The sequence below is a fragment of the Echiichthys vipera genome (genome assembly GCF_963691815.1).
Source record: "Echiichthys vipera genome assembly, chromosome: 4".
Classification (NCBI taxonomy): Eukaryota; Metazoa; Chordata; class Actinopteri; order Perciformes; family Trachinidae; genus Echiichthys; species Echiichthys vipera.
The window spans coordinates 34,359,803-34,372,683 of record NC_139829.1 but is presented as its reverse complement, the minus strand read 5'-3'; the positions used below and the strand labels follow the sequence as shown (position 1 = coordinate 34,372,683).

Here is a 12,881-nt window from a genome sequence, read left to right as displayed (position 1 = left end):
GACTTTTTGTTCTTGTCTGTGAAAACACGAGTACAGCTTGAAGATGACACACCTGTCTGTCGATGGTAATGGTTGTATGCCTGATGTCTGAGGAATGTGGGAGTACACACACACACACAGAAATCGTACAGGGTGTTCTTAGCATTATCTTTTTCTTCAGTGTGAGGTAAACACACTGGATACAGAGCTGTGTGATAATGTCTCGATGTGAAAATTAAACTCTGGAGGCATCTAGATTGTCCAATACTCTAGCACGTCAGACCGTGTTCTGATCTAAAACCTACTAAAGGTTCACGCTCATATCACAGCCACCAAATACAACAGGATAATAAATACTAGACTCTTTATTTAAATATTGTACACATTTTTAAATGTTTTTACAGAGCTCGGAGCTTGAACTGTACAGCCAAAATATATACAGACACGTGCTCTGGTTGTAACAGGGTTCGGGAGAGGAAGATGAGAGAGGGCGGAGATGAGTGTCAGGAAGCAGGAGCCACAGATCTGACAGTAGCAGTACAGTCTGCCAGGGAGAATTGCTTTGTAATATTGTTAAGGCTGCTTAGATTGTCCTCAGTGCTAGAACACTTAAAACTCACATTTGTACCTTTCACAGCTCTTCCATTCCCGTCGGCCCTCTATGAAAACGACACCTGACACTGCGGTTATCCAGTGCAAACGTGTCAGATTTAGTAGGGAAACAGTCCATTGGATAGTGCAGATTGTAAACAGTGATCTGATGATCCACAGGAAAGATTTTCTAAGCATGCAATGGCTTTGTCACTATTCCTAAACTCCTGGCTGAGTGCAGAGAAGCAGATTTCAGCAGGAAAAAAAGGTTGCAATTGAAAATCGTTAAGACAGCAGGGCATGATGGGGAAGCTGTTGGACTCTTATGGCTACTTGACAGTTTGAGGCTTCGTGCTCAGCGCCTGGCACACAGTCAGGGGTTTAAAGAATTACGGAGGGCTGCCAGTATCGTCCACACCTGATACAAGGCACATCGTTAGAGCATTACACAATATATGGATTTTTGCAGAGACAGTTTTTTCAACTGGGGGCAAAAGTTATGCTAAATGCAGAGTACAAATCTGTAGTGATGTGATGGAAACATAATGATCATTTTTTCATATGCAACCTGCAGCGAGCAGACATCTGAATGTGCCATAGGAGCTCTACAGCAAGAGGGAGAGGGGAGAAAAGGAAATGCTGATTGTGTTTCTAAAGCTACTCTGACGCGGCGATCAGTCCAAAGAACAATCTCACTGAACAAATAAGTTACAAAAAAAACATTTGGTCACCTGACCAACTTCCACTGTGTTGAGCTTTTTGAGCTTTGTGCGTTTAAGGCTGCGACACCAATTCAGCCCAGTGGAAAAGGAGAAGTCTGTAGCCTTCACATGACACTAATTACACACATCAATAGATCATTCATCACACAAATTCAGAGTCACATTGCATGGCGTCGCAATCAAGACTTCAGCAGCAGCTGTGAGGTTTAAAGGGAGGTTTGACACAATACCGGTATATACTTGGTGAGGCTTATATGAACTACAGAATCCTCCTAACAGCCATGAAATAACAAGATGTGTGCAAGACTTGAATTGCACTGGTTTGGAAAAGGCAGCTGCTGCTCTTCGTGAAATCTTATTGGATCACCCTGCTGACAAATTAACCACAGACGTTAAATTCACACATTCACTCATTTTTTGCAAATATTTTACAAAACATCCCAGAACAGCACACTGGTCATCAAACTACCAAACATACTGTATGCTCCCTGCACCCACATACAAGGTTCCAGGCCTTGTGACAGAGGTTTTCTAACTACCGCTCGCACAAAGGCAGCCCATTATTGAGCCCTAATGCTGCCATCTCCCATGCAGTTCCTTTCTTAACACTACTGATGGACTAGCTTTTCCCTTCCAGCTGCCCAGCATGGGGCCACTTCTACAATTCAACACCTACCGTCTACATCTGCCTCAGTCTGAATCTCAGCTTCCTTCCTGCGCGGACCACCCATCAGAGAAAGAAGACTTATCCTGTTGAGACAGGATCCTCGTCTCCAATGTGCCCAGTGACTGCTTATCCCTGGCAATGGGATTATCCAGTCAGCACTGGAGCACTGCAAAGATGCCAACACTGCAGCCCGGCCAAGAGGACGTGTCAGGCCTCTAGCCCCCTTTATTCAGCCACTCTCCGCTGTACACAGTCACAGAGAAGTGGGAATGTAGGTTCTTTTTGGGTGGGCTGGGGGGGAGAAGGGGACGATGGTCAGCTGGGGGATGAGGCAGAGTTGAGTCAGAGCATGCGGGGGAAGCATCTGACATCTGTCCTTCATCATGGCCAGCAGAACTCAAAGTAGTCCATCACCTGCAGAGGCCGATGCCCCTGTCACAGCTCTACACAGACTCTAGTCGGTGTATTCAGCCACTATGGACAGCAGCACTGTGATGTCGTCTGGCTTTCCTCCTGGACACAAAGGAACAGTATCTTGTTAGCATGGTGCTAGAACACTTTAAACAGGAAAATGTTGACGTTGTCCACTCATTAAATAAAACAGGAAACACGCTTCGGACTCCATTTGGTCCAAGTAGCACTGGGAAACTTACCTCTTACGTTCAGTCCGTTGTCACAGGCAAACTGAGCAAACGGCGACATGTAGTTGGGGTCATACGCCAGTACGTGGGCCTGCTCTGCGATGCTCCGGGCCGTCTGCTGGATGCTCTCATAGTTTGTGTTCTTTGGAGAAAAAACACAAAGCAGACAATGAAGTTCCCACTGCGGACATATTTCTGATTCCACCTTCAAACCTGTTTAGGCCTCAAGTGTGTCTCACCTTGAGTTTCTTCAGCTCTTGCAGGATCATGTAGTCGGGCATGTTGTCGAAGAGCCCATCGGTGGCCGTGAGGATGATGTCACCCAGCTGGACGTCGAAGGAGGAGCTGTCTGCTGCGTCGGGGCTGCAGGCGCAGACACAGTAAAGTCAGGCAAAGAACGCTGTGTGCAATGATTTTGGTCACCTAAGCGAGTCAGGATTTAAAATGTGTTGTGTCTCGCAGTAAAAACTAAATATACAAACTAGCGCTAGCATCAGCAAGGTTGCGACCGCATTAACTCACCCCGTTTAAGCTTCTCCCCCCCCCCTCCTCCTGGAAATCTGTCCTGTCTGACCTGATATATCACTCTGAACCTCTAACCCAGCTTCACGTCAACTCGAGGAATGCTCAGATTACAGCGTATCACTCTACCCAGTGGGAAAATCTACTGACTCTACAGCTGTGAAACCTAAATTCACAATTGCCACTGATTTCATCTTTGTCACAGAAACTTAAGTGGCATGTGCGGGATGAGGAGAAATTCAAGGAATCATCACATGGAGGCTTTGGAAAGGACACTCCGGTCCAGTAAAACTACAGCAATTACGATGATGGGTCCTACAAATACATACATGCAGGACCCTGTTCTGCTTGGACTGCCAGGGTCAAGTTGACTTCTTGGAAGATGCCCCTAAAACTGCTGCACAGCCTCTAACCAGACGTGATTTATTACAAACTGTCTGGGCTGCACCATGACACACCCACTGAGCCAAAGCACAGCCTGTTCTGTCCTGTGCCTTCGTTGAAATTCAGTGAGTGTTATCCAGCCATTTGCCCCCCGCCCCGCTTGCAGCCAGGTAGAGCCACAGAGACACACTACTGCATCCACATTATGAGCTCCCACAGTTAGATATGGAAGTGCAGTGAATGCAGTGGGTGAGCAGCTGTCACAGTTGGCTGCCATGTTCGGATTGTTTCACATCCATGGGTCAAAGCCATTTCTCAAATGCCACCAAGGAGAAACACATTGGATAAATTATACAGTGATAGCACTGACATGTCTTATCTTCAGTTAGAGTTAGGAAGATACTCCTCAGGCAGAATGTCTGGGCTTATAGCTATGAAGCCATGTTATTAGACCATGTCTGACCACAACAATACTAATACACAGTTAACCAATGATAACAGATCTCAATAAACTCACTTGTGGCAAATAAATAACCTTACACTTGAGAGGGTTAAGTAGCCCACAAGCATTAAAATACATATTTTGCTGCATGTTGAAAGTAGACACCATCTTGCCATGCCAAATCAGGCAGGAGCATAAAGTGGTGGAGCAATGGCCCTTTACCTACTTCCTACTTCCACCCAAGACCAGTACAAAGAGGCTTAGTCACTAATCAAAGATGGTGGTGCTTTGGGGGTATGGCACATGCAGTAAAATCTGGTCTGCAATTGCCATGATGCTTTAAAGGTGGCGGACTATCATAGAAAGAGAACAGCGCAGCTCCAGTTGTGTCATACCCCCAAAGCACCGCCATCTTTGATTGGTGCCCTTGCCTCTTTCCCTAGCCTTGCTTCCACCACACCCATCTTTTAACTTTCCCTTCATTTTGATCTCAACTACACACCTGTAAAGCCAGAGCTGACCATGTCTACATGTCTACATGCACTGTTACTTCCACACGGTTGGCTGATTAAGCAATTGCGTTAATGAGTATTAAGGTAAGGGTAAGGTATTAGTAAGCGGTATTCTGCAGCCAAAGTATTGTTGTTAATGCACTTCAGGTTTGACCCTTGCACTCTTTTCAATCGTTTGCTGTTAGTGATCTAGGATTGGAAGCTTAATCTGCTGCTGCACGCAGTTTAAATCACTCGGGAGTAAATCCTTCAACTACAGGACTAAAACTAAAATGCAGAAATAAAAAAAAATAATAAGAAAAAACACATCAAATCCACTACAGCTGAAAGTGATGATTGGTTGGATGAGACTGCATTAAGGTCATTTATAAGAAATACAATTATTATTATTATTATTATTATTAATTAATAATACTCAATCACTGGTGACATGCAGTTCAGGTTCAACCATGTTTTCCCAGTTTTTTCATACACAAGTGCTGTTAAGAGGCTCAAAATAATAATAATCTGCCTGGACCAAGACAGAAAGAGTGAAAAGGTGCCTGCTGGATCAGGATTGGCTGTGGACTCTTTGGTTTGTCCATGAGCCCACACAGACTTTGACCCGGGTAAGAGGGAAAGCTTGGCAAACACCCAACGCTCGCCCTGCACTCTATACTGACGTCTACTGTGACGCTGCTTGGCACACCGCGGCAACAAGACAGGGCAACACGTGGCCCCTGACCCACTGTTACACTACAGCTCAACACAGTACAGTCGCCGCTTTCACAAAACACGGCCGCAAGCGAGGGACACAAGCACGACGGTGTCAGATAAGCGTCTTTGTTATGTTTGCAAGTGATCTCAGTATATATCATTATGTTAGGATCTGTACGGCTTAAACACATCTGCTGTACGCAACACATGTACCATCAGCTGTTCCATTAACTATTCAGTACAAACATCCCCTTATGCAATGTCCCCAAACACACAATTCAGATGTTTGTGGGGCAGCAGATGTACTGGGAACTGTCTGTCGGGTGTCTCACCTGTCACTGAGGACGGCTCCCTCTGCCCCCGGGGGAGCGATGGACAGCTGGAAGGGCGTGTTAAAGTAGTGCTGCTGCTCGTCTGAGCGGTGGACCACCTCCCCTTCGCGGACCACCAGGAAGCCTGAGTCTCCCAGGTTGGCTGTGTGCAGCCGGTGACTCTGCCGGTCCAAAACCACAAGGCAGGCCGTGCTGCTGCCTGCAGACACACACACACACACACACACAAACACACACAAACATTTATTTTCAATTTAAATGCAAATGTTAAGCAAAGGTTTGAAGTAAAATGCAAATACGGTCTGCTTCATCAGCTGGGTCGAGGTAAATGTCACAACTGTACCACACAACATTCATGACAGAAGTAAAACAGTAGTGCAACAATTGATATTTTGGAAATGTGTTTTCTCTATTTTTAAGATCAGATGTGTAATTATGCTGTATTCTCATTCAGGCTACAATCACGTCAAGTAGCTCGAAATGTAGGCTATTTATCTGGGCGGCCGGTGGAACAGTGGTTAGAGCAGGCGCCCCGTGTAAAGAAGCTGATGGTCCTCGAGGCAGCGGCTGTGGGTTCGACTCTGACCTGTGGCCCTTTGCTGCATGTCTCCCCCTCTCTCTCTCTCGCCCCATTTCCTGTCCGTCCTATCTAATAGGATAGAAAACTGATGATTTATTGTCTTTAAATGGAACTGAAAATTTCGTGATACAGTTCAATTCAATTCATCTTCAACCACTTATCCCAGCTGACATCGGGCGTGAGGCGGGGGCCACCCTGGACAGGACGCCAGTCTATCACAGGACACATAGAGACCAACAGAGACAGACAACCATTCACACCTAAGACACGGGGAGAACATGCAAACTCCACACAGAAAGGCACAGGCCGGGATGCGAACCGGGGTACAGTTGAATTGTCTAAATTGATGTGAGCAGATATCGTGATATATTGAGATAAAGTCCTTTCAGAGGTGACAGAAGATGGAAGATAAAATTATATTATTCTTATATCATTTTCTAAATAATTTTTTTCAGTGTAAAAATGATACGGCGACGCCTTACATTCTTATCCTTGCGCGTAATATATGTCATCTTGCCATTACATTGGTTATAAAACAAGAAAATACATAGTATGATGCATTTCATATAGACTGTTTATTTATTGAATCATCAGGGAACGAGCTATATCGTGATATAAACCATTATCAAGAATGACCTATATCAGGAAAGAAGATTTTGGCGCCATCACTCAGCTCTGCACATTATTTTCTCATGCCTGAAAACAAAGCACCCTAAAACAGCCTTTCCCTGACTTACTACAGCGACATAGTTCAGAAGATTCCTCTCCATTTATGGGAAGATACCGATCTAAAGTGGGTTGGGAGGCTGATAAATGAGGCCGCTCTGAATATACAAACTTGACATACCACAATCAGCGCAGTGCTTTTAACAACTTTTTGGAGTTCTGCCATCTTGGGGCGATGCTGAGGAGGAAACACGAGTTGGTGGAGCAGGCGAACAGCGTGCGGCCACACCCTGCTGGTGATTCATCTGGTACACCGAAATATGCTCTCTGGGATCAACCTTCAAAACCCCTCACGCACTGTGACTCACTCCCTTTCTGCTCTTGTTTTCTCTCCAGCAGCACAATCACACAGAACGTTCCCTCTGCCGTGAAGGAGCAGCACAATACCGTGTTGTTTCCCCCCGCTGCACATGTGATAAAGAACTGGAAAAGTACTGACGCTCAGAGACAGAGCTGTTCCCCTGAAACATTCATCCGCTGACGCGACGCGTTTGTGCACGCTCTTGTTGTCGGGAAGCCGAGTGAAGGAGGAAAGGGATTCTTGTTGTGAACCGTGGGGCAGGTCGGGACTAGGGACATTCCCGGGACCTCTTAATAGGATCTGGCTGTTCTGAGTCACGATGAAAACATCTCTGTCCGGCCACCAATTAACTGAACAGGCGGAACGAAAACCCTAACCCCTAAACAGTGTACTCTGATCCAAACCACATGGAAAATGTACCGTTTCATTGGCATGCACAGTATGCGGTTACGCAGCGCAGATAGATCCTAATTAGTTTAGTGAGCTTTTAAATCCAGAGAGAGGCACCGAGGCTGCAGCCCTACGATAACACATTTAATACAAATGGTTCAGGAAAGCAGGAGACCTGGCAGTCTTCGTGTACTCGAACTAGAGCGGATAATCATATCAAATGTACAGGAATTAGTAGGGTGATGACCAATAAAGAGCAGCAGCCAATATCCAGACATCCTGGTACCACAGATGGTGGATGTGGCCTGGACATAATGTCGCTTTCATTCACATAAGCACAAAAGTATCCTATGATGCACTGGTGGGGTCCTGTCCACTTGAATGTGTGTTTAAAACAAGTGGAGGTGGGGGTACTCACCCAGAAGGGGCACTTTGTTCTGCAGCAGCTCGTAGTAGCCCGTCGTGAGGACTCCCACTGGGTTGCTGGGGACGAAGCGTCCTTCCTTCACCAGCCTCTCGCACGTCTTCATCAGTGTACCCGAAAATTGCGAGGGGTCTACTCCGTAGTCCCGCCAGCCCCCTACTCCGTCTGCCACACCTAAAAACAGACAGGCGTTTCCTTAATAATGGGGATTAGTTATTCTCACCTCAATAATAGTTCAACAACTCATTCTTCCTTCTCCAATAAACACTGGAGATCAAAATTAGATCCAAATCAAAAAGAAACAAAGTATAAATACTTGATTTGTTCTGAAATACTTATTTTTTATTGTTCATAATTTGATAGAATATCCGCTATGGCTATACCTCTGCTGTACTAGCATTGTTTTTTAAATAACCAAGGCACTTCAACAAAAACCTTTATTTTGTGAAAAAAAAGAGAAGATTTCAACAGTGTTTTCTTCTCCAGGATTCAAACATGAACAGGAAGTGAAGAGGCCACAGCTTTGAATGACTTCAGCACATCTGCGCCCACAGGACATCACTAGTTTCTCACTCTGCTCTGCTTTGATCTGCGTCCGTTCTTCTTCAGTCTCTTCCACAGGTAAGTAACTGTAGTGGGTTTCTTAGGGCGCACTCCCACTGTGCCTCCGTCCCGTGCCCAAGCACGTTTCACGGGTTAAGTCTAGTTCGTTTGACCAGTGTGAGTGCAACCGTACCGCGTCTAGGTGCGGTACGCTTGCCTGCCACGGACTGTTTGGGAGAGGTGGGCTTTTGTAAAGCACGTTTGCACGTGTACGAGCACGAGCGTGCGCAGGTGTATGAGCACGAGGCCTACGGTGGTTCTGACATCATTTCCTGTGCGCCTGTTTGGACATAGAGAAAAGAAGGAGGGACCATGCGCGGACATTTAAAACAATGGCGGTGAAAGGTTCACGTTGGTGTGATGCGGAGGTGGAGTGTTTACTGCAGATTTGGTCGATGAAAAGATTCAAAAACAGTCGACAAGACGCACAAAAACTCCGAGGTCTACGGAAAGATCTGGAAACAAAGCCACGCATCGCCATGACGTCATCAATGCGTGTGACGTGTTACGGCGTGATGACGTATAGGCAGCAAGAAGCATTCTCCGAGGCCCAGGTAGTGTGAGTACAAACGGGCCTGGAGGGGGGGACAAGGACCCTAAAGCACGGGGCACGTACGGAGGCACAGTGGGAGTGCGCCCTAAGAAACCCACTACAGTTAGTGAACTGTGGAAGAGACTGAGTCAGAACGGACGCAGATCAAAGCAGAGCAGTGTGAGAAACTAGTGATGTCCTGTGGGCGCAGATGTGCTGAAGTCATTCAAAGCTGTGGCCTCTACACTTCCTGTTCATGTTTGAATCCTGGAGAAGAAAACACTGTTGAAATCTTCTCTTCTGACACAATGAACACGGTTCTCTCATTTTGATCACGCTGTTTTTACAAAATAAAGGTTTGTAAAGGTGTTGAAGTGACGTGGTTATTTAAAAACATGCTAGTACATCAGTGGGTATTCTATCAAATTCTCTACAATAAAAAAAATAATACATCAGAATAAATCAAGTATCTATAATTTACAATAACTCCAGTGTACGTATTCTGTGTTGTGCATAATGCTGCTTTTTTGGACCCCACAAGGGGACGATTTTTCCAACATGTCAAGTAAAAACAAGCTCAGAAAAACTGTAATCATTCTTGACATTGCTCAGACTGTTTTGCACAAGAGAGGATCATACGAGACGCAGGAACAATGCAACGCAGCTGCACGCTAAAGAAAACAATGGCCAGTGTAACCAAGACACCAAGAGGACATCCAGTACGGATCAAAGACACATCAAGGTCCTCAGTAAGGAGTCATCGTTGACCCGACACCGTTTCAGTCATTCATGATTATGTTACGTCTGTTCTGTAGTTATTTAAAGTAAATACACATAGATGTTGTCTTATATCCACTGTAGTTCAGTGCAGTGATGATATACGCTGGCTCCTGGCTTTAAAACATACAATATCTGATCCCCACATGTATGAAAACCCCCCTTCCTTAACATTACCCCTGCTATAAACATGATCTGCATGGGGTTATTAAGAGCACTTGTTCCCAGAGGAGCCGTTGCTGATGTCAAAGACTTTCCTAGAAAGGAAACTTAAGTCTGGTTACTCCAGGACTGACCGTACAAGGATGGCCCTTTGTGTCTCCTCCGCCCGTGCCAGAACTTTAAGCACACACACACACACACACACACACACACACACACCACACACACGAATTTGCAACTAATCGAACCTGGCTTGGTGACCAGATTTCTATGTTTACCGGTGTGTTTTGGTTGACGCCGTATGCACCTGCACAGTCCTGCAGATGTGTGTATGACAGGCTGTTTACGTAGGATTCAAGGTCTTATTTAGTTTTAATCAACCGTAAATGGAGCAGATTTAATGGCTGCACTGTTTTTGTTTACAGGAGGAATTCCTTTTCCACGCAACAGAGGTCCAGGTTGAATCCTACCCAGTTAGAGGAAGATGCGTGTGTGTGCGTATGTGTGTGTGTGTGTCACAGGTGATCAATACAGAACAGAGAAACACTGTGTGATGTGATGTCAGCAGCACGGACCGCACCGTGGACCGCACCGTGGACATGTCACTCAGTGGACATTTACTCGAGCTATTAGTCGCACATGTGTGGAACAAAAAATGTTGCCATGGTGAGTTTAATTATGAGATAAAAAGTAAAAATTCTGAGATAAAAGTCCAAATTATTATATTTATCTCATTTCTTTTTATCTATTATGACTTTTTCTACTGATTATTTCAGCTTTTTACCAAAATGACTTTATTATCTCTATATTTTGACTTTCTATCTCATAATTTTGACTTTTTATCTCTATATTTTGACTTTTTATCTCATTATTTTGACTTTTTATCTCATAATTTCGACTTTCTATCTCATAATTTCGACTTTCTATCTCTATATTTTGACTTTCTATCTCTATATTTTGACTTTCTATCTCATTATTTCGACTTTCTATCTCATTATTTTGACTTTTTATCTCATTATTTTGACTTTTTATCTCTATATTTCGACTTTCTATCTCTATATTTTGACTTTCTATCTCATTATTTCGACTTTCTATCTCATTATTTTGACTTTTTATCTCATTATTTTGACTTTTTATCTCTATATTTCGACTTTCTATCTCTATATTTTGACTTTCTATCTCAATAATTCAGCTTTTTATCTATTATGATCTCTATATTTAGACTTTCCCTCTCATAAGCAGGTTTCCACTCCAGCCTTCATATTAAACAACACATTTAAACCATTTCAACGGGACTTCAGCCTTCAGGTTCAGGGGGGTGACCTCTGACCTCTGACCTCACAGTCACGTCACATCCAGCGTGACGTCGCTTGGTCCGTGTTGTCGTAACGCCACTCACCCAAAACATCGGCGGACCTGTGTCGGGCGATGAAGCACGCGTCGTCCCCGTAACACATCCCTTTCTTCAGGATGCCTTTGCGGAAGTCCTTCCCGAAGCCGCAGCTCGCCGTCACCAGGCTGTAGTCGCGGCTGTCTGTCTGCGAGAGTCCGCCGATCACAGCTCTGGCAACCAGTCTACCGTACGAGAGCACGGACAACATCCCCCCCCCCCACACACACACACACCAGCTCACACTAAGACGAACCGGCCACGCCAGCGGCAGGTCGGGCTACCGAGACAACAACAGCCGCCGCCGCGCCGCGCACGCATCCACCGCACAAAGCCTCCCGCCGACAGCAGCGCACACCGGGGCTGTTTGCTCCGCCTGCACCGGGATGTCTGGAGGGGGCGAATCAGAGAGAACAGTCGCCTCTTCCGCTCCAGAAGAGCCGTAAGTGCTGGTGCTGGTGCTGGTGCTGGTGCTCCGCAGCCATGGTGTCGGTGCTCCCTGTGAGACGCTGCGTAACCCGGAGTCGAGCCGCTGCTGCACGCGCTCGCTGCTGCTGGGGCGGTCTCGTGACTGCGCTGACGTCACAGCGTTACGCAACCCACGTTTCCTAATAAGGAAGCGGCGTTTGTGTCCGCTCCGATAATAATGAGGTTATAAGAGTCAACTTTGTGAAATAGTCACAATAATGAGATACAAAAGTCATAATAATTAGGTTTAAAAAAGTCATAATGAGATAAAAAGTCATAATTATGAGATAAAAAGTCATAAATATGAGAGAAGTCATAAATATGAGATAAAAAGTCATAAATATGGGATTAAAAAGTCATAATTATGGGATTAAAGTCATAATTATGAGATAAAAAGTCATAAATATGGGATTAAAAAGTCATAATTATGAGATAAGTCATAAATATGGGATTAAAAAGTCATAATTATGGGATTAAAGTCATAATTATGAGATAAAAAGTCATAAATATGGGATTAAAAAGTCATAATTATGAGATAAAAAGTCATAATTATGAGATAAGTCATAAATATGGGATTAAAAAGTCATAATTATGAGATAAAAAGTCATAATTATGAGATAAGTCATAAATATGGGATTAAAAAGTCATAATTATGAGATAAAAAGTCATAATTATGAGATAAGTCATAAATATGGGATTAAAATGTCATAATTATGAGATAAAAAGTCATAATTATGAGATAAGTCATAAATATGGGATTAAAAAGTCATAATTATGAGATAAAAAGTCATAATTATGAGATAAGTCATAAATATGGGATTAAAAAGTCATAATTATGAGATAAAAAGTCATAATTATGAGAGAAGTCATAAATATGGGATTAAAAAGTCATAATTATGAGATAAAAAGTCATAATTATGAGATAAGTCATAAATATGGGATTAAAAAGTCATAATTATGAGATAAAAAGTCATAATTATGAGATAAGTCATAAATATGGGATTAAAAAGTCATAATTATGAGATAAGTCATAATTATGA

The 12,881-nt window shown here is 44.1% G+C and overlaps 1 protein-coding gene across 1 annotated transcript; it reads right to left on the bottom strand.

The window, feature by feature from the left end:
• Positions 1–327: 327 nt before the first annotated feature.
• Positions 328–11,891, bottom strand: pptc7a (protein phosphatase targeting COQ7 a). The gene is made up of 6 exons (XM_083912924.1): positions 11,383–11,891; positions 7,904–8,083; positions 5,489–5,687; positions 2,840–2,963; positions 2,613–2,742; positions 328–2,472 (listed from the first exon to the last, which is right to left on the bottom strand). Exons 1-6 carry the CDS (start codon positions 11,582–11,584, stop codon positions 2,414–2,416), a joined length of 894 nt encoding a protein of 297 aa, XP_083769050.1. The 5' UTR covers positions 11,585–11,891; the 3' UTR covers positions 328–2,413.
• Positions 11,892–12,881: the final 990 nt, after the last annotated feature.